The 24,121-nt window shown below is 35.4% G+C and overlaps 1 protein-coding gene across 1 annotated transcript; it reads left to right on the top strand.

Moving 5' to 3' along the window:
• The first annotated feature begins 493 nt into the window (after positions 1 to 493).
• On the top strand, positions 494 to 22,648 carry KIF14 (kinesin family member 14). The gene is made up of 29 exons (XM_032191815.1): positions 494 to 1,623; positions 1,991 to 2,245; positions 2,830 to 2,908; positions 3,564 to 3,662; positions 4,236 to 4,288; positions 4,888 to 4,918; positions 5,272 to 5,379; positions 6,274 to 6,390; positions 6,904 to 7,022; positions 7,856 to 8,028; positions 8,638 to 8,782; positions 8,889 to 8,952; positions 9,151 to 9,335; positions 10,094 to 10,196; positions 10,413 to 10,573; positions 11,430 to 11,577; positions 12,303 to 12,455; positions 13,065 to 13,191; positions 13,798 to 13,891; positions 14,655 to 14,793; positions 15,318 to 15,418; positions 16,091 to 16,185; positions 16,923 to 17,144; positions 17,305 to 17,489; positions 18,405 to 18,563; positions 19,279 to 19,398; positions 20,893 to 20,967; positions 21,585 to 21,723; positions 21,858 to 22,648. The coding sequence occupies exons 1-29, from the start codon at positions 527 to 529 to the stop codon at positions 22,247 to 22,249; spliced, it is 4,938 nt and encodes a 1,645-aa protein (XP_032047706.1). The 5' UTR covers positions 494 to 526; the 3' UTR covers positions 22,250 to 22,648.
• Positions 22,649 to 24,121: the final 1,473 nt, after the last annotated feature.

Raw genomic sequence — 24,121 nt, 5'->3', positions numbered from 1 at the left:
GCCCTCGTTAATAATGTTTTTATTCTGTTGTTAGTCGTCAAGCACCGTCAGTGTGCGTAGTTCTGAGTGAATGGAGGCATGAACTTGAATTCGCTTTACTTGGGAACCGTTGGAAATCATTAGGAACAAATGTCTGTGGTCATCTTTGTTACTAAATAATTAGATTGTCCTTCGTATTAAATGGTGCTGCTTCATGATGTTTCTGAAGCGAATCAGAGAATTCAATAATTGGAATCAAATAGCCTACTGTGGGTAGAGATTGTCATTCAAGTATAGGATGGCTTCTTTTCTATTTTTAAGTGCTGGAGGTGAGATGGGGACACTAATTGTTAATGTTTGGGAACATATATTTACTGCAGAATATGTAAGGAGCTCTTTATGCCCTGAAATACACCTCATGTCTGTCAAAAGCATACAATTTTTGCTTTGTTTATCCAGGTTCAGCGAGAAGAAGCAACGAGATACAATCTTCTAGGAAAGCTGTTGTATCGGTTATAATCCTAATGTTAACTTGCTTGAAGACAAAATGCCTGTCTACAAGGTTCCTGCAAGAAATCCCTCAGAGACACAATGTACTACCACTTCTCAGAGGATTTCTTCACGAAGTGCTCTTACCAGCAGCAAAATGTATGGGCAGCAACTGACATCACAGATGTCAGGAAAAGAAAAAGATGGTCTTCTTTCATCATCTCAGAATAGGATTGAGGAAGTAAATAGCACCTATGTGATATCAGCCTGTAATAATGCAAACGACGCATCAGTTACATTGAAACCTCAGGACAGATTAACGCTTCAGAGGAGAACAAGAGTAAGCAAAAACTTGGTGTCCAGTAGTGAACAATCGGATAACAAAATAAGACAGAGCATAGAAAATACACAAACAGGCAAAAGATGTACTCTACAGAGGCGTGTGAGGACTGGCTCTGTGGAGAAGAGTAAAATTAATTGGAATGCTGTGCCTGGAATAGAAAATAATGACTTTGCTGCAGAAAGAAATTACAAGACTGCGCTTCGACCAAATATTAATAATAATGATACTCGGCATGGTAATCCAAGCTGTAAATTAGCTGAGGGTCAGTCAAATACGAAGATGCATTTTAACCTGAACAGCAAGGACTTGTTTGGCAATGTTGAAAATGACAAGTGCACACCTGTAAAATGTAAGACAAGCACTGCTGACTCAAAACTTCAAAATGAAGCTCATATATCAGAGCAATTAATTACCTCAAAGAACATTAATAGGATATCAGGAGAGCAACTGAATGAAAAAGGTGATGTAAATAAGCTAGAGGAAAAGCAAAGGTTACAACACTTAATGATAAAGCATAACAGTTTAGAAAGGCCAAGGATACCAACAAAAGGTTCAACAGAAGGATTTAAGCTTACACCAAAGAACAGCACATTTCAGGATCGGTCATCTCTGTCAGCTTTAAATAAACGACCACTTCATCCTCCGTTGGTGTCAAAAAAGAAAACCGGTGTTTCTAGTTGTCCTCCTGTGAGTAGAAGTGCAAAAGAGAAAGTAGAAACGCTTACAGAGAACAATAGCACTGAGGAAGATATTTTCAAAGTAGAAAACAGCAAAGTGACTGTAGCTGTGCGTGTACGGCCTTTCAGTAACAGGTTTGTATCTTGGACTTGTTTCTGATGCTACATAATGCCTTCTTTAGTGTATGTACATTTCTGTTTTATTTTCTGAATTGTTTGTTTTTCATTAGCCAAATAATATATACTTCAAAATTAGCAAGTATTTCAACATCAAGGTGAAGATTTTAAGAGGAATTCATTTCATGGTAGTTTGGGACTATGCTTTAAATTAGCTAAAGTACTTGAGCTTGAATGTTTTTTATGTTCATCAGACTGGTCTGTTTTTAAACAATGATTACCCAACTTTTTATTTTCATAAGGTGATTGATTGAAATTACTAACTTAAAGAATGTAGCTTATGCCTTTTTATTTTTTTTTAATTATGTTTTTTCCTTCTGTTTAGAGAGAAAAATGAAAACTCACTTCCTGTAGTCTCCATGAGTGGCTCAGAGACAGCTGTACGAAATCCAAGCACAAACCAAGTTTACACCTTCAGTTATGACTTCTCTTTCTGGTCTTTTGACAAGTGTCATCCTAATTTTGCAAGCCAAGCAATGATTTATAAAACTTTGGCACTGCCACTCCTAGAAAGAGCTTTTGAGGGATATAACGCTTGTCTTTTTGCTTATGGGCAAACTGGTTCTGGAAAATCATACACGTAAGTTCCTAAAAATAATTGTTAAAATATTGTAGGCACCAATTATTATGCAGTGTGAAGTTATGAGAAGAGATTGTATGTAATAGATTTAATAGTTATTAAGTTGTGTTAAAATGTTTTTATACGTTTTAAGACAATATAAATAATGAAAACAATAATATTTAAAACTATTTTCTGCAGTGGCAAAGCTGAGCAGGAAGCATCTAGGCCAGAGGTGGAGAGGGGCTTGCATTACTACACTGACAGGATGCAGAGAATAGGGTATACATACATTTTAGGATATGAAACATCTATAGGTTTCATGTTTATAGTACAATTTACTCATCTTCAGTTACTCTAGGGTTTCTCTTTGCCTTGGCTTTTCTACCTATCAAGGGGTGAAATGGAAATTATAAAAGACCTCAGATATCATCATGTCCACTCTCCTGCTTAAACACATGCCAACTTAGATGAGGTTTATTTCTGTAACTAGTTGTTTCTGTTACTTAAACAAACTTGTGATGTTTTAACTTTAGCTTTACAATTAATATTAAAACTAGCTATAAAGAGAGAGAAAACTGAACTCATGTTTTTTGTAACTACAGGATGATGGGGTTTGATGAAGACCGAGGGATAATTCCAAGACTCTGTGAAGATCTCTTCAGTCAAATGGACAAACAACAGGTAGTATGTTTATACGTTTGAGCTTCTGTTGAATTATGAGGAGACTGGTGCGTTTCAGTATCTTGATAACTGTTTCGTTCCTTCTCTTTATACCTTAGTGCTGATCCACTTACTGCTAATGCCTGCATTTTATTGCTGATTGAAATCTTATTTTTGTTGCACATCTGATTAACAGGATTCTCTAGCTAGTCCAAGCCAACATTGTTTGCTTCCTGAGTGACAATAACGTACAGAAGAATTAAGGGCATGATAGAATAGAATTCAAAGCATATGAATTAATCTTAAAACATTGTCACGTTGATGTGAAATACGCTTGAATAGTATTCTAATTCTGTTTTCCTAGTTGAGTATTGCTGAAACTACTTAAATAAAAATTAAGCAAAGCCCGCCTTAATTCTTGAGGCTTAAAATTTGAGTTGTAAATAATGTTTTGTTTCCTTTTCTGTTCTGAGAATAGCTTTTGTGTGTGTGTATGATGATCCTTTCCAGAATGATTTAAAGTGTTTTTTCTTTCTGTTTCTCCCCACGTTGATTGGTATAGTAATAGTAATCTTAGAGAATCCTATTGAATAGAAGGATCTGGTAAACTTCTAAAACAGAAAGAATGATGAAATGTTTCTTGGGCTGTATGAGTATTTCTTTTTGTTATTATTAGGTCTTGTATCACCTTGAAATGAGCTATTTTGAAGTTTACAATGAGAAAATTCATGATTTGCTTGTCTTCAAAGCTGAAAACAGACAGAAGAAACAACCAGTAAGTTGCACACAGAAACAAGTATACACACAATCTCAAAATAGTGGCATTTATTCTGTAAATAAAAATACACAGATGGCAAGTGATCATTGCTTTGTTATCTAAGTACTTTAAATTGCTGGTGGAATTCGAGGTTAAAAAAAACAAGTCTTAGGACTTCAAGCAAAATGTGTGGCACTTCAGAAATGCTAAGCAAAAAATCTTGCTGAAATAGAAGCAAAGTGATTCAGTTGAATCTCTAAAAATTGTTAACGTCTTGTATCTGCAAAGTGAAGAAGATATTGTCAGCCTTTATGAGAAAGACCTATAGAATATTATTTATCTAGGACATCTTCAGATTATATTGATATAACATACATAATTCAGATTAATATTATTAACATATTAATATAATATAAATATATGGATAATGCATTAAAACTGCATTTCATCCACTAAAATCTCTCTCCTCAGTTCTTGGTCCTACTGAAATGTCAGTTCACTTTGAAAAATATCTGTGTATTTCTCATTTTCTGGGATGCCTGTTTGCTACTGATCCTAACAGTCGTTTTCTTTTTTAACTGTTCTTACCAGCTCCGTGTAAGAGAACACCCGGTGTTAGGACCGTACGTGGAGGACCTAACAGTGTAAGTCTTAACTATTCTCAGGAAATCCTAATTACATCAGGAAGCACTCCCTTTACTGTGGGGATGATGGAGCACTGAAATAGGTTGCACAGAGAGGCTGTAGAGATCTTCAGAATGGCATTGGAGAGCTTCAAAAGCTGCTTGGACATGGTCATGGGCAACCTGCTTTTGGTATCGTTCCCTGAGCAGGGGGACTGGACCAGATGATCTCCAGAGGCCTCTTCTGATCTTGAGCATTCTGTGTTTTTAATAGATCTATGGCATAATCCTGAAACAGCGTGCTGTTATCTTGAGGCTCTGTGAAAGCCTGTTAACTCACGAGTGAATTAAGAAAAATCTTAGTTTCATGCAGTTTTGCAGAAACACATACCCTAGTTTGACTTGCTGTATTTCCACTGGCCTATTGGAATAATAATTGGAATAATTGGAATTATTTTAGTAGGTTTAGAAACAAATGGAAGTCTAAAGACAACAAGAGTTTTCATGGTATATTTGTATTTTGTCTGTAAGTCAGGAAGTGTTTCAAAGCTCATGTGACTGGGAAACTACAGAAAAAAACAGTCCGAATACAAACTTGTTTTTTTTCTCCCCCTCTGTAGGAATGTTGTCAGTTCTTACTCTGATATCCAGGTAAGATTTATTTGGTTATATATCTCCTTGCTGCTTCTGTTGCTGCTGAAAACTATTCCATGGAAAGGAATAAAAAAAAACCAACAAAACACACTTTACAGGTTGCCCAATATTCTGTGATGTTTCGCTTGATGATGCTAAAGTATAAAGAGCACTAGTCCTATGTTGTGGAGCTGAGTAGATGCGTACAGGCATGTGTCACTCTCTTTAAGTGGTTACCTCTTAAACTCAGGTTTTGATTTCTCCCTTATAGAGTTGTCATTTGTGTTAATAACTTCATTTGCAAACATTTTAAACTGCAGTTGATTAATCAAATTACATTTTGGTTTCATGTTCTGGCTTATTTCTTACAGAGTTGGCTTGAACTAGGGAATAAGCAGAGAGCGACAGCTGCTACGGTAATGAATGACAAGAGTTCCAGATCTCATTCTGTCTTCACCCTTGTCATGACACAAACCAAGGTATTGCTGCGTGTGTTTTAATTATCTGTTCAACTTGCATAGTAGAAAATTGTGTGATGCCTAGAGAATTGGCAGAGTATACTTGAATGAGGTGAATAAAGGCCAGTGAATTTTTAACGTCTTTCTCTGCAGCCAACATGTTTCATCTTATGTGCTTTGATGATTACATTCTGTTCTTTCTGTTCTACGTATATTTATAGAAGTAATGTAAATACTCCTAGACTGGCAGATCTAGGAATAGTTTCAAGTAGTTCAGGATATCTCTCACCTATTTGTCTCCGGAATATGGGCACTACACTTTTTTGTTTCTCTTACAGATGTGTAAGAGACAAAACCTGACATTGTAAGATAATCCTGAAAACAGAAGTAGAGCTCCTCAGTAGTCTACACACTGTCAGTTTTCTCTATTTACAAATAACTTGTTTGCTTGTTCTTGGCTGTTCTCATTTTTCAGCCCAATTATCTAGTCTGTCATCCTCCCCTTCACCATTCTCACCCCTGGATTACTACTTCTCTCAATCAGAATTAGCCTTGAGACTTTTCCACTGACTATTTAACTGATCTTCATTAATGTAAGGCAGTGACAGCCTACTGATTTCTGTGGGTAATGGCCAGAGGCAATAGTCGAACTTCAGCAGCAAACTATGGATTTAAGTGGATCTGGTTTTGTGCAGTTCATGCTTATATAGTTATTCAACTGCAAACACTTAATGCTATGATTAATGGTATAGGTTTAGTCACCTTCCAGAAATGTACACAAAAGTGTCCTTGCAAAAAGTAAATGGAAATGTCAATTTTTATTTATGTATTTTTTAAGTGAAAAGTTTGTTGTTTTTTTGTTTGTCCTCAGGGTTTTTATTTTGATTCAAGTGCAAGCTTCTCTACTTTTTTCAGGTAGGATCTGTGGATGAAGAGCAACGTGACCGTAGTCTTACCAGTCACATAAATCTAATTGATTTAGCAGGCAGTGAATGCTGCTCTACAGCTCAGACCACTGGAGAAAGGCTGAAGGTAAACCACAATTGGAAATGTGTGGAGCAGGGAAAGACAGACTCCATAGAATACCCTTAAACTTCAACTCCCAAATATCCTCACATACCAGGGCTCTTGGGCAAGACACTCCCTCTGCCGTGCGGGCCTGGTGATCATCTGAAAGGAATGAGTGTGAACTGCACGCATGAGCAGCTGTCTTTGCATTTAAGTCTCAGATGCTGTACGCAGAGTTGAGGCTTGCCCCTTTTCTTGGGATTTAGTAAACAGTTTTAGTAAGATCCTTTCTTTCAGTCTGCCTGACTGAAATGATTTAATGGTTCTCAAGACTCTTTAAGACTGGGGTCTCTGTTATTTCCAAGTGAAGATCTAGGATATTCTTGCATTATCTTGTTTTTTAATTGGTGACATTTAATATGGCACATCTGTACCACACATTGAATAAGTACAATTAACATCGTTAATCAACAGTCATTAACATCACACAAGTAAATACAATTGTATTATAATTATTCTTATTTTTGCTTTGTGTAGGAGGGTGTGAGTATTAATAAATCACTCCTAACCCTTGGAAGGGTTATTTCTGCACTCTCAAAGCAGTCTCAAAATGGAAAGAAAACTTTCATTCCTTACCGGGAATCTGTCCTTACTTGGTATGTATGCTCCAGAATTTTTTATATAGAAGTAGAGGCCTTTTATATAGAAGTAAAGGCCTTTGCAGGTTGTGGGTTCCCCTTCTGCACAGGAGCCATTTCCCCCTTGACTGCTGTGCAGCCCACCCCTAGACCCCTACTGCAGAAGTAGGGTGATAGGAGAGGCAGGGTAGATGGGGTTATTCCATCTGATTTGGGGTCTAGTACGTTCATCACCTTTTTTCCTCCATATGCTTCACAAAGAAATGTGTTACTATGCTTGGCTGATACCACCCTCACTTTAGTATTGTTCCTTGTCTGTCTTACCATGGAACGAATGTTTCAGCTCTTTTGCATCATGTATCATTTGTTTTTCAACTACTTGCTTGTTATGTCATCTTGCATCAAAAACTTCGGTTTTGTAATGCTTCTTGTGTTACTGGTGATGGGTTTGCTAGCAACAGGTTGAAGTGATTTGAACTAAGACAGATGCTTTTAGGTGGCTTAGCACAAAAGTTACTTCCACATCCTAGTGCTAATTTCGCAGTGACATTCAGGTAAGGACAAAGTATGGCTTGCTGTTAGAGCAATTCCCATGTTTCTGCACCCAGTACAAATAGTCTTTCTGCTTAGAAATCTGAAACTCGCATTTCAAGGTGACACATAGAGGGAAGAATAAATCAGATAAAGAACAAACAGGACCTTGGTTTGTACTATAAGTAGCTGTCAATCACTCTCCCACTACTCTCAAAGTTGCAAGACCCTAGGTATTTTGTATTTATTCTGTTCAGATTTAACTTTGATTTCCGTGCTGGGAGGGAGAAAACTAACTTCTGATTTCTGCTCAAATGAAGGTTATTGAAGGAAAGTCTTGGTGGAAATTCACAAACGGCTATGATTGCCACAATAAGTCCAGCTGCCAGCAGCACAGAAGAAACTCTCAGCACTCTTCGCTATGCAAAACAAGCTTGTTCAATTATCAACACTGCTAAAGTAAATGAAGATGTGAATGCCAAGTTAATCAGAGGTGAGGTTGACATCTGCAGCATTTAATAGCTTTTTTTCATTTCTGTCTGGGTTTAACTTATTACTCATAAGAAAGATTACTACTAATAATTGTGCTGACTGACCACTGGTTTATTTACTCCTCTAATGTTTGCTAGTCAAGATTTTTATAAGTTACACACACTGTCATCTTTGAGACAGTTTTGCTCTTTCATTAACTTTTTAAAAATTGATTTAATTCATAAATAATACTCTGGTATGCCCCAATGATGCTTACTGCTGAGTATTATTTGTGTTCAGTTTTTCTTAATAACACACTAATCAGGTGCTTTGTGATTTTTAAATACAAAAATCTTTCCTCTCTGGTTTTCATGTATAATCCTGCAACTAGTCTAACAGGATATCTTCTTTGTAATTCTATTTGTCTTTGTGAGTTGTGTTTATATTTTTATTTTTTTTCTTTCCAAAGACAGTATCTTGGGCAACAGTTGAGAACCTCTAACAGGGAAAGATGTTTTGCTTTTAATTAGATACAAGGATAAATTTTCTAATATTGTACTGAAATGTCTAAATACTATTTTATCTGTGATTTGTGTGTGTATGTACTGTGTTTTTGGTTTGTCTAATATAGAATTGAAAGCTGAAATTGAAAAACTGAAGGCACAGAAAAGTGCTCAGAACACTGATCCTGAAAAATACAGGCGTTATTTGCAGGAAATAACATCTCTGAGGATGAAATTGCATCAACAGGAGAGGGACACAGCAGAAATGCAAAGGTGGGACAGTCAATAACATATTTTAAAAAAGCAAGTGGGAAAATCTATATGGTTTAATTTTGCTCCTAAGACAGTGTTAAGTTATTTTTCCCCTTAATATATTAAGGGCCTGGAAAGAAAAACTTGAGCAAGCAGAAAAGAGGAAATTAGAAGATATAAAGGAATTGCAGGTATGTTTTCTTTCTTCCACTTGTTCCTTCGCTTTACATAGGAACTAGGACAGAAAAAAACAACACCGGTGATTCTTGCAGAAGAATTAGAGTAGTTCAAAGATTTGGTTTCATGAATGCTGTTCTTTTAACAGATTAATATAGATATTTGGATACACAGAGTAAATTGTCTTTTTTGCTGGTATCTCTTTTATCTAGAAAGCAGGAATTGCATTCAAAATGGACAATCACTTACCAAACCTTGTTAATCTCAGTGAAGATCCCCAGCTTTCTGAGGTGCTGTTGTATATGATTAAAGAAGGAGAAACTACAGTTGGAAGGTATACACCGAATTCAAAACATGATATCCAGCTTTCTGGAGTGCTAATTGCTGATGACCATTGGTACGTAGTATTCTTTGATTTTGTTTTTCTTATACTTAGATCAGAAGTATCTCCTGCTCTGGCCTTTCTCCTACTTTTGGAGTCGCTCTTCCTTCTAACAAAATATGGTTTTCTAACTAGGGAAGATATTATTGAAGGATAATTTTTGTATTCTTCAGTGACTAAGGTAACTTCCTTCTATTTCTCCCTAGAAATCTGTTAACCAAGGTAGTTTAACTTCTTAGTATATTTTGTTAGTGGAGTGAAATCTTCTGTTCATGTAGAAATTCTGGAGAAGGACGTGATCAAATGGTGCTGTCTATAACTCTCCCATTCAACTTAATGTAATAGTGAAATGCCTTTACAATTTTCAATTAAAACTGAAACTAGAGAACAACTTGGCCAGCTTTCTGAAATGTTTGAAGTGCATCCTGTGCTATGGATCCTAGACAGAATGCTGGAGGAAGTTTAACGAATCAATTACTGAAAATAGGAAAGACCTGGATATGTTGAGAAATTACGCTTTATCAAAGAAATGCTCAGATGACAGGGTATCATAATGATTTTTTTAGTAGAAGGTTCTTAAATTTAAGTACAGATTCTCTTCCAACATACAGGTCACTCAGGAGTTATGTATAATGTAACTAAACAGGAAGAAGACACTCTACATGTAGAAAAAGGATAACAGCACACTATGTGCAGCATGATTTTTATACATTAAGAAACATCGCTTACAATTAACATAAGCTACTGATACCACAAATGTTTCTTGTTTTCAGTGTTATAAAAAATAACCTTGGCCAAGTGAGTATTATTCCACGGAGAGAAGCAAAGACATATGTAAATGGGAAATGCATTTTAGACCCGACAGTTCTGCATCATGTAAGTAATTGACTTGGTAAAAGAAGAATATAAGCATATGTAGATTTTGTAGCTGTATTAATGTTACAATTTCAGACTAAAGGTTTTCTAAGAGGGCTCTGAAACCTTTAAATACTTCTGTGTTCCCCTTCAATTTCTACTTCTACCTTCTCTGTTTCAAGCCTATAAATATAGAAGTTACAGAACAAACCTTTTTTTTTTTTTTTTCTCCTGTAGGGTGATCGAGTGATCCTTGGGGGAGACCATTATTTCAGGTTTAATCATCCAGTAGAGGTTCAGAAAGTTAAAAGGCCATCTTGTGGGACTACACTTTTGCATGATGGTCCTAAAGATTTTGAATTTGCAAAGAACGAGCTGCTTATTGCACAGAAAACTCAGTAAGCATTGTATTTTTTTTATTCTAAGAATAAATTCACAGTTGTTAATGCAACTATGCAATAACTTTACTAAGAAACTTAAGATCGTTAATTATTTCACTGTACATGAAAGCTGGAAAACAGTGCTTATTTTTAATTCATTCTATAATGGAAATGTAAGTCCCAGATTTAGCTGAAATGAATGTGTGTGTGTGTGTGTATATATATAAATAATATGAGGTGATCACTACAATGCAGTTCACTTGTCAAGAAAACAGACCACCATTTAAGAAACACTAAGCTACAGAGGCCACTGAGTAGTTTATCTCTTTAGTTGCATTTCTCCCCAGGCACATAATGAGTCAGAAATTGACTTCTGATGTTTCAGAGAATGGCACAAAGCTGAAAAGCAAACATGCTACGAAAGGAGATGAGAGACCAAAGTTATGACCTTGGTTGTCTGTGATAGTGGAGAATTTGAGGTAGTGCAATGTTATTCGTAGTTGCTTCTTTCCTGGGAGTTAATAAGTGTGAGTCTCATTGACTTAAAATATACTTTTCTTCATCTTAGTGTGATTTAGCAAGTTTCTATTACATTTTTTAATTTTGCAACATATAGATAATACAATAAATTTGGAAATCAAGTGGAGTGTGAAATACTAGGATTTTTTTCTTTTTCACCTGTGTCTGTTTTCCCCTATGAAATCAAAAATACCTACGTAAAAAATAAAAGTTGTGAAATACATTTTCACTGTTAAGTTTGGAGGCTGTAGAGTAACTCTTCCTGTTATGATGGAAGTGAATGAGAATATAATCCGTATGCAAGTTGTAAGAGATTAAAGCCAGCATTTTATGTGTATGATATTTCCGTTTGTAGGCTTGAATCAGAAATTGAAGAGGCACGACTCAAAGCCAAGGAAGAAATGATGCAAAGTGTCCAAATAGCAAAAGAGATGGTTCAGCAAGAACTGACATCACAAAAAGAAGCTTATGAAAGCAAAATAAAATCACTGGAAGCAGAGGTGGTAAGTTGCCTTAGCATCATCGTATAAAACATAGCAGTAAAGTACAGTAAGTCAGAAGGTAATGAAACAGAAGCAGTGGTATGTGGGGATTTATTGGTTGTGTTTTATGTGGTGGTTATTGTTCTTTTTTTTTTTTCTTGCATATCGTAACATTGTCTTAGGGAGTTATTAAACGTATATACATAAATAAAGTCACTGTTGCTAACACAAGAAGTTGTAAAGTAGATATCCCCTTCAGAATTATTTTAGTGATTTTGGTTTATAGGATTAGTTAGAAATTAAAATATTAATCCAGTGTGAATTTGATAAGGATGTAACTTGTGATTTTTTGCATGCAGATTTTCTTCTATGTAAATTACTACAATTTTAGTGTTTTAGTGAACATGTTTTTTTTCTGCTAAGTTTGCATGCTTGTTTGTTATATAATGTAAAAATATTTACAAGACTATTATTCTGTATATAATTGTGCATCATGGCAAAACAATAATAAAGATGGAGTACTTTATTTCTTAAATGTGCTAGATGGCATAATGTGATGCTTGTGAAGCTTTCATTGCTTTCATTCATATAACCTTTCATTGCTGGCAGTGGGCTTGAGTAGTCCACAGGAGCTGCATATTCTCAACGTATTGAAGTAAAAATAAACCTTAATATCTGCTTACAGGGTGGATCAGAAATGCTGTACAAGTAGTATACCTCCTTTTGTCTGTCCTTTATTATGTTAGAGAGAAGAATCTCGTAAGAAGCAAATGCAAGAACTGAAAAACCAAAAAGCTGCAACTAAAATACAGGAGCTAGAGAAGGCAAAGCAAACTCTTGAGCTAGAATTACACTTCAACAAGAAGCGTTTGGAAGTGGAGACCTTAGCTACCAAGCAGGTATTTAAAAACAAACAAACAAAACAAACCCGAAGCTTTTTAGGTGATAAACCTCGTCTTTTAAATAAATCATTGCACCACATGAAATGTTTGGTTTTTGGGCAGAAGGGAGGGATGACACAGTGGCCTGGGGGAGTCTTTTTCCTAATATTTTTCTTCTGTGTGGGTTTTACACAAATAACTAGATTGCTTACCTTCCGAGTATGCTATAGCATACACTTTGGAGATAAACTAGTACTGACCTTGTTATTTCTTATGTCACGTGAACCATTTTGCTTGTACGCCAAAAGGTACGACTCTAACAATTAATGTGGTGGTAATGTTTTTTGGCTGGTATTCATATATCTGACTTCTGCAATAAATTCTATCTCATTTTTTTAATGTTACATCCTTTTCATTTTAATATTTCTTTTAAGAATTTGAATATGTAAGTAAAACAAGAAAATTTAAGTTTAAACATGAAGGGCTTCATACTGATGGCAGATCAGGAAGATAAGTTTCATTCTGCTCTAATAGTCCTTAAAATGACAGCAACAAAACTATTTCACATAAGTAAACACCATTGAGTGTGATAGGCTTCTTTGTTTTTTTTTTTTTCCTCTTTCTCAGGCTCTGGAAGATCATAGTATTCATCACGCAAAGATACTTCAAGCTCTGGAAGCTGAGAAACAGAAGATTGCTGAAGAAATACAAACCCTTCAGAAGAACCGTGGAAGTGGGAATAAAACTATGACTAGTATGTGTGTACATAACATTGCAGGAGCAATGCTGACTTCTTGCTCAGTGGACTTGGATTTAGTGGCTGTGGACTGTGGACCCTTTTTTTTTTTTTTTTTTCTTCCTCTAACACTTCTCTAACAGTCTGGAACAATGAGAGCCTTATGGTTCCTATGATCCTTTACCTTCTTAAGCAATGTTTATCAGACAGTGCAAAGAGATCTGTTTTAATCAAAAGTCAGGGTGGTTTGGCAGATATACATGTAGTCTGCATTTTCCCCTATTACTTAAAAGCCTTTCCTCTGTCTGGCTGAACTAGTTAAGATTTTAACTCACTGGGGAAACTAGACTAACAATTGTTTCTGTTTAGTTTCCTACCTCTTAGTAGTGTACTACGTAGTGTCTAGTGTTATGTCTCTATGTGTTTTTATGTCTTTTTATGTCTTTATGTGTTCTTTTTTTTGAAGTGTTATCTTGGCTGGGAAGGCCTCTTTTTTTTCCTTTTTTCCCCTCCCAAGCTATTGAGAGAGCTACTAATAGCTAAACTCTATTTGATTTTTTTAAACTTTTAGCTGTTGCAAAGTGTTTGATCAGTTTAATCAATATGTCCTATATTCTTTATTAGTTCCTCTTAACTGGAATTCTTTGAAGTTATCTGTGATGATCAAAGAGGCCAACACCATTAGTAATGAACTAGGGAAAAACACTGTTTTCTGCAGGTGAGTATCTGAGTGGATTTATACAAGTATGGTGGGGATGCTGGAAGTGCACTGTACTGTTTGTTTTTCTTGTAACAGCTTTTTGTTAAACTGAACATGACATTTCACTTTTCTCAACTAGGTTTAGTGTAGTGTGTAGCTTAGCAATGTTGGTTTGAAGTGTGTTTTTTATTAAGACTTTAAATGTTTACATTAGACAATTCATTTTGGATCATATGTGCTTTGGAGGTGAATCTCATGATATCTCTGTCCATCATGCTTTGTTTTGCTTATTAAAGCAGTCCTAAAACACCCAGTAAAAACCTCAGAACATGCAAACAGCAGATAGCAAGAATTCAAATCCATTGTACTCTATAGATCTCTTGCTGTGCTGTGTTACTTGTCAGTCATAGCTGAAGAGAGCGTTCTAGAAGTTGATCCCTATAATGGCCAGGTGTTCTTAGCAGGAGAACAAGAACTCTGCCAGTAGGGTTCTGTAGCATATATTTAGTTCTGAGTTTCTTGAGAACCAGGAATTTGTATGCTAGTACTGACTTCTTTCTCTGATTACAGAGATTCCTTTTTTGTTTTTCATAAAAATAAGTTTAGTGGCTGATACTTAATGTTTGTGTGTTGTGAGAAATTTGATGTCCCAGGCTTGGATTACTGGGCTTGTTATCAACTTCTTTATTTGATCCTTCCTGCAAATACTTTATTTTTGAAACATGAATTAGTGTTTTTATACTTAGTTGTCATTATTTTTTAAACTTTCTCAAATTCTTAGGCACGACAAAGTTGATGATAAAACAGGAACAGTATCTTCTATTCAAGTGCAGGTTCGTAATATCAAACTGGGAATAGCAACTTTCTGGAGCCTGGAGAAATTTGAATGCAAACTAGCAGCAATGAAGGAACTCTATGAGGTCAGTAAGAACTGAGGAGAAAACACTAATAATTTGTAGTGTTTTCTCAAAGGGAATACAATAATCATATAGGATGGGAAGCTTGGTGTTTGTTTTTTTTTTTTTTTTTTTTTTTTTGCAATGTGTTCTTAATTTTATTTTTATTTTTTAAACGTGTGCTCCTTTATTACTCAGAAGGCATATGAGAGCTCTGAAAAACTGTATTTTTTTTTCTAAACTTGGTATTCCTATATCTCAGATGCCAGATAGTTGGTTGTCTTTGCTAAACATTGTATTTATTTATTTTTAATCAATTATTTATTTATTTATATATATATATATATATTTAAATTATTTATTTTTAGCAATTGCATCTCAACGTAGCTTGCAGTCCATTATCTTCTAGACTACATCTATCCTAACAAAAAGAAAAACATTGAATCTGCTATTGTACAGTCAAAATGTTGACTTCATCTACTGGTTGTATGCTTCATTGTCACTCTATTTCTGCTTAACACTCCTCCTCTGTTTTCTTTGTTTTCCAGAGTAATGATAACAATAAAGCTGCTGATGTGTTTTATGACCCTGCTGATGAGTGGGAACCTGACCTTTCGGATGCCTCAGTTTCCTCTCTTTCCAGGAGAAGGTGATAATTTGTAGCTCCTTCAGCTATGCTTGAAAGAAAGCAGAAGTTAATTTGTATAATTATGTAAACGTGCTTTTCTGCCACTCATATAACTTTTTATTTACGAATTCTTCTTCTACCTTTTTATAGTGCCAAACTTATAAATTAAGTGAAAAGTTATGTAACCATTTGTGAGGAGCGAGGAAAGTTAAAGCACAGGTAAAACAAGTCAGGCAGTACCAAGGGCTCAGCTTAAACACAGCTCCCAAAATGAGTGGCGGAGTTCTTTCTGAGTCTCCTTCCAGCTGTTTCACAACTTAAAGGTTGGCTGAGGCTTCTCAAATTGCTCTCTTATCAAGAACTGGCCTTGGGTGCCAGGGACTAAGTAAGCAACCAGAGCCAGCCTAAAGAAGTTTTTGGCTTGTCTGATGGTGGAGAGCTTCGTGGAATGTATCTGTTTTACCAAGAAAAAAAAACTTCCCATTTGGCTTTACAGAAGCAATTTAGTCTGTCCAACAAACAAGATCCAAAAGAGTACATATACAACTTTTAATATAAAAAAAATATATTATAAAAAAGTACATATAAATATTTTTTGTCTGGTGGTTGTTAATATTCATTGCGTCTTCAGTGGGCACTAGGGGAGAGGTTGGTTTTTCGTCTTTTATGTTTTTCTTCTCTCATCCTTTCTAGAAGTAGAAGTTTAATGAAGAACAAGAGAATTTCTAGATGTTTGTCTGGTATACAATTGCAACCAACCCATGATACACAAACTTCCTATATTTCAGGTATTTATTGATATACAGGTAGATCACCTTTCATTTCATACTGAGAACTTGATGAAAATACTATCTGTATAAAACACATGTATTTCTAATACTTATTTTTAAAAACATATGTAAAAAAGTGTGGGCCAGAGAACAAACTGGAAAATGTCTTGTTTGTAACGTATTCAAGCTGATAATATCAAGCTGTTAACAGTAGATCTGTTTTTGGTTTCTCTGATTGTTTTTTTAGAGTGAAGACTTCCTAACCATCACTCTCAACCCTGTTGAAAGAGTTTTACTTAAAACATTACCCCATCCTTAACTAAGCAGTTTTACTGGAGATGAGGATAATTCATGTAACAAATTGCCTGAGGCTGAATCCTGATACAATCATTTGGAGACTGTGCTTGAGTTGTTGCTATTCATTTAACTGCTAAGGTTTCCCCTAGCTCTTTGTCAGGTTTTATCTGTTTTTTTTTTTTTTTTTTTTTGGTGAAAAACTAGATGCCTCAGGCTTGCAAATGTTTTTATGGAGTTATTTTAGATTGGCTGAGGTTTATTTTCTGTGTCTCTGTAGGTTCCATTATTGAAAAAGATGGATTAATGTTAAAGAATTTCACTGGGGAATTTCTTTGTACTAACTGAATCTAAAAACTATGTAGAATTACAAAATACAAAATAGTCATTATATGGATTTTCTGACTGCTTATTCTCGTGAAGAGTTTCTTGCCAATGTATTTTACTTTTTCACCTTACAGGTTCACAGAGTAAATCCAGCATATGCCCAAACTTCTCTGAATCACTTCTTCCTGGAATTTGCAAAGAATCTGTAAGTTCAGCTTTAGATTTACTGGAACAGAATCATGAAGGGAGAAAGAGCATAGCAGATCATCTCCTAAGGAATTTGTTTACCATTTTCTCTGGAGTTTCTGCCATTTCAAAAGCCTATGAACAGCAAGATGAAGAATGTCAAAAAAATTGTAAGTCTCACTTTCATAACTATTGAAGTAAACATTATTAAACGTCTTGTTTTGTCTTTCGGACTTACAAGCATTCATATGTTTGCTGAGGGAAAGAATAAATATTCCTACTTTTATTTGCAGAGCAGACCTGCTGATAGATCTCCTATTTCTTTTTTAGTTTTCTCTACTGATCATGCTGCTCAGTCCTACAGCATCAAAATTACCTCTGTGTTTGGCCAGCTTGTGGTTCTAGTCAAGGTTTGGCTTAACCATGTGCAAAAGTGCCCTAGCTCTGTGAAGACTGATGAAGAATTGAAACAGGAAGTAAAGAACCTGGGAGGCTATTTACAGTTACTGTTGCAGGTAAAGTATGTATTTTGGAAGAAGAAAATATAATTCAGCTGCTCTGTGTAGAGAAGTTCTGTGCATTAAAACAATATAGACTACAGATGGGCTAAACACAGTTAAATATCCAGCATATAAAACAACAAATGGACAGACCTATGGAAAATGAATAGCAAAGGGTATGTTTGTACCGGCTAAACTGGTACTTTTTTTTTTTTTTTTGGTAGTTCAGTGTGATGTAGACTTCTGTGTCTAGCCCCTGACAACAGCAAAAGCTTGTCAGTATGCTGTCAGTCCTGATCTGGTAGGTTCTACGTCCCAAGGATGGCACAGAATCAATGTGATGCATTGCTTTTGTTGTGGGTGGATGGGGTGGTGTTTTTATTTTTTTTGTTTGTGTTTTTAACTATAAAATTAGAATTACTATAGCTACTATTAATTGGATCATACCCGTATTTCTTTGAGTCACGCAGGTATCCTAAAAAGTATCTGTAATTCATATACCAGTTTTATCTGACAATTGAGCAAATCCTTCGAAGTGATGATAGGAATGCCACTTAGCCCTCTTGTTTTCCATGAAGGTAAAAGGGGAAAATAAAATATGCAGTGACAAGAGTGATTGCTAGTTTGTATTCTGGAAAGTGCTACTGTTTATGGATTTATAAAACCAGTCACTGGTAAATGTTATTCCTGGTACAGCCTTGTGAAGAGTAATTCTATTTTAATTGTGTAGTATAATGATACCATTTTTCTTTATGGCTGCATTGGCTTCTCTTTTAGATGTAGTAGATAAGTCATTGGAAGTGGGAAGATAGAAAGCTGAAAACATGTTAAACTATCATGCAGTGTAAACTCTTGCACTGTAGAAGTCTTGTGCTGTTTGACCAGAAATACTTGCTAGTTTCAGTGAATGATAACGCTTTTGTTTCTAAGGGATGTTCTTCAGATATTTCCTCAATGGTAACAGAAGCACAGAGCAAAGTGAACGAAGCAGTAAAACAAACAATTAAATGCATAGGACACTTGGCAGTATTCACAAGAACTGATATTTCCATTTTTGAAGAGAACGACATTCCTGCAACTGGTCTACAGGTGAAAAAATGTTTGTTAGAAATAATGACTTTGTAGATGAGTATCAAAAATACTTGAGCATGAAAACATAACGTTTATTCCAAATGATATCTTTGTTTTTTTCCTTTGTATTCTTTGTGCTTCTGTATCCTAGGATACAGCACTAAATAATGAAGTAATTTACATGTTGACATTCACTTTTTTTTCAAGTAAACAAGGTCATAATTATAATGGTTATATAAAACAATTTGATCAATTAAGTGTTTTCAGTTTATCTAATACTACTTTTTTTTTCCTCTGGAGGAAAAAATGTGTTAATATAAAAATGTGTTAATGCCCTGAATGTTTTTGAAATAAAAAACAATGAAACAAAAATCTCAAACTTTTAAGTTTGTATAACTTTCACCTACAAGCAAGAAGAAATGCTGTGCTTTTAGGGTTGCATCTCTGCAGAGATTGCACAAGTATACCTACTTCAATAGAATTCAATATTTATATGAGTAATCTGGCTGAATACCACACCCTATTTTTAGAAATCTGAAGAAAATTGGGGAAAAGGAGGTTAGAGTGCTGAGCCACTGTGATCTGAGAATCACATGTGTCTGAATAGGCCAGCGCTGAACAATTCGTACCCCACAGCCCCAAATTGTTTTTAGTCCATTATGGAAAATCTATTTTAGCTTCTAGGCCTAATCAACTCCTTTAATCGTTATGTTTTGAACCTTTATTTTAAAAGGACTTTGTACTTGCTGTTTATGATGGAGTAGGTTTGGGGCTGGACTTTCTTACGGATACAATACAGGAAAAAGCAAGAATGGTGCAGAAAGAACTATTGAAACAACATCCACAAAATGAGGTGAGATTTCAAGAAGATTATAAACAACTGATACATTTTTAGAGACACTTGATCATATTTTTTATTTTTCATCTGTTCTTTCTAGAAAGATTGTGTGGCATGCTATTACAGTTGAACAGAAGTTTGAGATGGGTGATACCAGTCGTGCAGATTTTTTTTTTTTTCCAGTGTTTAGCCTTTCACCCATATGTAATCTGAACATTTAAATGTATTTAATTCAGAGTAATTTCTGAATTGAAGGGCACTCTGGGGACACGTTGAATAGAATTTCATAGTGTAATCATGAGGAAGAGGGAGAATACAAAAAACTTTCACAAAGATGCCACTGGACAAAATGGTGAAGATGCCATTTTTTATTCTGTATACCGTTCTTAAGTTGTTTTGTATAAAACAAACAAACAAAAAAACACTTAGTAATGTCTTATGATCCTAAAAGTTAATTGCTATTTTATAATGATAATAGCAAACACCTCTATTTCCTACACCGTTATTGTTGAGAAGATGATGAAGTTTAAAAGACTTTTTTTTTGTAGACTTTATTTTCACATATGGTTCTTTTGCTCCTAGTCCCAAACAATGTGATGTCTAAATATTGAAATAGTTCAGTGTTATCTTTTAACATTTTTTGTACAGTCACGACCAATGGTGGCAGTGTACCTGTATCTGAGCAATCCTGTCTTGTGCCATGGATTTCTGTTTTTTTTTTTTTTTCCTGTCAAAGCTGATAAACTTGCAGGGCTGTGGCCAGTAAGAAAGTCTGAATAGCAAGTTGGGTTAGATATGATACATATTTCTGAAGAATTTATTTCTGTTCAAAAATAGATAATAAATGATCTGGACTAAATGGTTCATATCAGTTGGAAAAGAGTGATAAACTGCTAGTTGCAAGGAAAGCAAAAATTTCTTTTTACTCAGATTTTCACTGTTTCTTAATCCTACAGGTAGCAGTGAAACTGTCCCATATCTTTCATATTCCTGTCTACTTAACTCCAAAACATTTCATGTTTCTAGCAAAAAGAATCAAGCAGTCTGCTTTATCAATATTTCTGTTCACTTGCAGCAGATTCTTATCTACCAGCAGGGATCCTGTACATGCTTGTTGTTGGCTGAGCTAATGTTTTAGGTAATGTCTACAGCTAGTGCGAAATTGCTAAGAGAACACAAAGGTATTAGCTAAGAGCTTACCCCTGCCACTTAGAATGGCAGCGATATAAAAATTACAGGAGAACCTTTCTTTAGTGAGCACTTACTTTTGCTCATTTGACCCTCCTGCGTTAAGGGGTTATATGAAGTCTTGCAGATATGTGAACAGGTAGACAACATTGTTAATAATTTTATTTGAAAAATGCATGTCATCTTGCAGAAACTTTGCTCTTGCTTTTGAATGTTTTCCTCATCAGCATGCTGGTGTTCATTGTTATGCTTCTAAAAGATTCACGTACTTTCACTGTGCCTTGAATGAAGTGTGCAATATAATTAAAAATTCTTTTGTAGATTCAAAATCGAATAAGGGATGATGCTGTGGCATTAGCCAGGTTCCTTGAAAATAACATATCTTCTTGCAGAAAGGTAAGGGAAATGTTTCACCTAATGTGGGCTTTGAAGCTGGGTTTTAAATGTGATGGATGCACTTAACAAAACAAATCTGAAACTACCTGGATCTGAAATTGCTATATTTACAGTTTCATGATGACAATTCCTGCTCAGTGGCATTCTTGTGATTGGAACATTGCAGCTGTTCTAGCCACTGCATTTCCCCTCAAAGATGCTTGGTTTTCATTTGACTTGGTGTTTCTAGAGGTACTTGTAGCTTATCCTCATGTATTTGTGTTTATTATGAACACCCTGAAGTTCAGTAATGCTAGGGTAATAATGGTATAAATAGCTACTGCAATATTTTATGCACACAGCTATTGATATTTTGAATTAAAATGCAGGACAGATGTTTTAAAATGCCATTAAGAGCATTTTTGGGAGTTAGTTTATTTACAGTTTTTTTTTCTCTTTTCCTTCTTTCAATGATATGCACTTCTTTCCAGAGCTGTCTTATGTACTGTAACTTAATATCACTTTCATACTATATTTCAGTGGCCTGTTTTGTGTAACTAAATCCATAATGATGTATTAACTATTAAACATTCCTGTCATGTACTTGGGTCTTGTAAAATTGCTTTTTATTAATACAGAAAGAAATAGAATCTCAGTTACCAGAAGAAGATTATGTGTATATGGAAATCAAGAGAAGTACTAAGATCGCTGTGAAATATTTGGAATTGGAGCAGTGCCTCGCTGAAGTCTATCAGATCGTTTCTTCTACATTACAAGGTATTTACCTGGGTTATTGCCTGTCTTGCTAATAACATGTAGACTAAAGGAGACATGTATAGCAAGAGGAAGGGAAGACTGGTCTCTTTTTGCAGAATATCGCATTTAATTCTTACAGTTTTTGTTTCTCATAGGGTCATTCAGAAACACAAGCCCTCTCAGGAGCTTCGCAGGAGAGATTTGTTTCATAGCTGGATGTTTGTACAATTATTTCAATTCACTTCCTTTGGCTTCTACTTCTACAAACAATCCTATCCAGAGAACACCCATGCCATTTATGAACTTGGATGAATTGGACTCTCTGGTTGATTCCCTTATTGTGAATTTTGAACTTGACCAAGGGCAGCAAACTCTGAAATCTCAGCCTCTGTGTAATGAAACTACTGAGACCGAAGGAAGACAAAGTGAAGCAGGTGGAGATGAATTTGCTTCGAAACTGAAGGGGATTCCAAAACACACACACAAACTCCAGTCACCACCTACGTTTCCAGAGGAGCTCTCACTTGGCAAGATACAGTGGGTATAAAATACTACTATCAAGAATTCAGGGAAACTCTATGAGGGGAAAGTAATATATCACAAAAAATATCTTTAGTGGTTTTGTAGTCCATTGAAAAATCTTGGCCTGAAGTAACAGTGATAATGCTCTTCAACTCATTCTAAAGTAAGTTCATGAGGTGTGGTGTTGCTAGAGGTTATCTTTGATTGCTCAAATCACTTTCAGTATTAATTCACAGTGCATTAGAAGCATAGCTCTTCCTAAATAATATGTGAGTTATCCCATGATGCTGTGGAGAGTTGCACTGATAAGCAATCTACAAGTAAAACTAGAATGTATGTATTAGAGATGTAGGGCTGGATGGGGTTCAAGTTCCACACTTTCAAGGTAAAAAATTGAGGCAAAGATGTATCATAACCAAATCTACACGCATCGCTAAACATCCTTCACAGGTATTCTGTAAATCTAGATGACTCTGTACTCAGGAATTGTAACAAAACTCCCAGTGATAAATGCAGACAAGATTCATTCATGTCACTGATGCTGGAATTTAAGTCTGAGAGGATGTTGTGCTCCACTGCTTCCGTGTCACCTGTTGGATTAGCTTACCATTCTGCCTCCAGAAGTTAACGTCGTGCTATGGCCTAGGCTTAACTGTGCTACTCTGAGCTATTTACAAGACTATTGCTGTATGTTACTCAATATGTTCCTCATGTTCCTTTGTTACTTGTACTGGGCTGTGATTCGGTGAAAGAATAGGGAGCAGATCTTTGTTTTTGCCTTTTGTGGATTGTTTCCTATACTTTTTGCTTTTAGAATGACAGCAACATTACACGTGGACCTTCATTAGGCTAAACCAGTGACTTTGCCAGTCAACTACTACCTTGTGCTTTTTACTGTAGACATAGTTTATCATGTACCTTTAGTCTGTTGGCTGAAGCCATTGAAAGCTAACTGCAAGGATGAAAATGTTTTAAGAATATTTATTCCTTAATACTGGGTTCTAGGAGGCCTGGACCTCACACATCTTGTTCATAATCATGCTGAGAAAATTGGGAGCTGACACTTAAATGTTTTTTGTTTATTTCAAAGCTTCTGAGCCAGGTATTCATAGCTACCATCTTTCCTTCTGAGAGAAGAGGCACAGCATCTTGAGAGATTCAGTCAGTGAGAACAGTTCAGGCTCTTAAAACCATATTCTACAAATGGACTACGTTGAAGAGAATCAGTCATCATTTTTCTGTGATAACTTTCATAGTAGTAACCAATGCTGTCATTCGGTGGTTTTGTGCTTATCTGCCGTGATGGAAATGTGGAAAGGTAATTATGCTGTTATGGTAATTATCCATAACCCATATATCTTTTTCTGAAGATTAGTGTACCTTAATATTTTGTCCAAAAATGTCTTGCAGTGCGGTTCTACCATGAAAATTAATTGACACTTTTTATCTGCTAACGTTTATTTCACATGAGGTGCAGTGTTGCTTAGTTGCTTTCTTTAGAGACATTTACAAGTCTGCTCAGGGGTTAACAAAGTCTATTCAGTTATTCAGATTTTTATGCTTTTAAGTGTGAATACAATCCTGGTATATTTATACTTCTGTAAATGTACAATTTTGTATTTGGCTGAAAATTTTAAAAACATTTGTGGTTCTTCTGAATCATGTATCTAAGTGCAAGCATTGTGAAACTAAATCATGTAACTGATAGCCAGTTTCTATGACTTCTGTAAAAACCTGTACAACAACACGTGTAAGTTCTTTGTCAGTTTTCTTCTGTTCACAGTTGCTTTTGAGACCTTCCTTTGCTGGTAGTATTGCAATGTAACATTCTGAAATACTAATAAAAGATATTTTTCTATAGCACTCAGGTGAAACCAGAAGAGTGACTACTTTAAGT

The sequence above is a fragment of the Aythya fuligula genome, chromosome 8 (assembly GCF_009819795.1).
Source record: "Aythya fuligula isolate bAytFul2 chromosome 8, bAytFul2.pri, whole genome shotgun sequence".
NCBI classification, from domain to species: domain Eukaryota; kingdom Metazoa; phylum Chordata; class Aves; order Anseriformes; family Anatidae; genus Aythya; species Aythya fuligula.
This window is presented reverse-complemented; position numbering and strand designations above follow the sequence as displayed.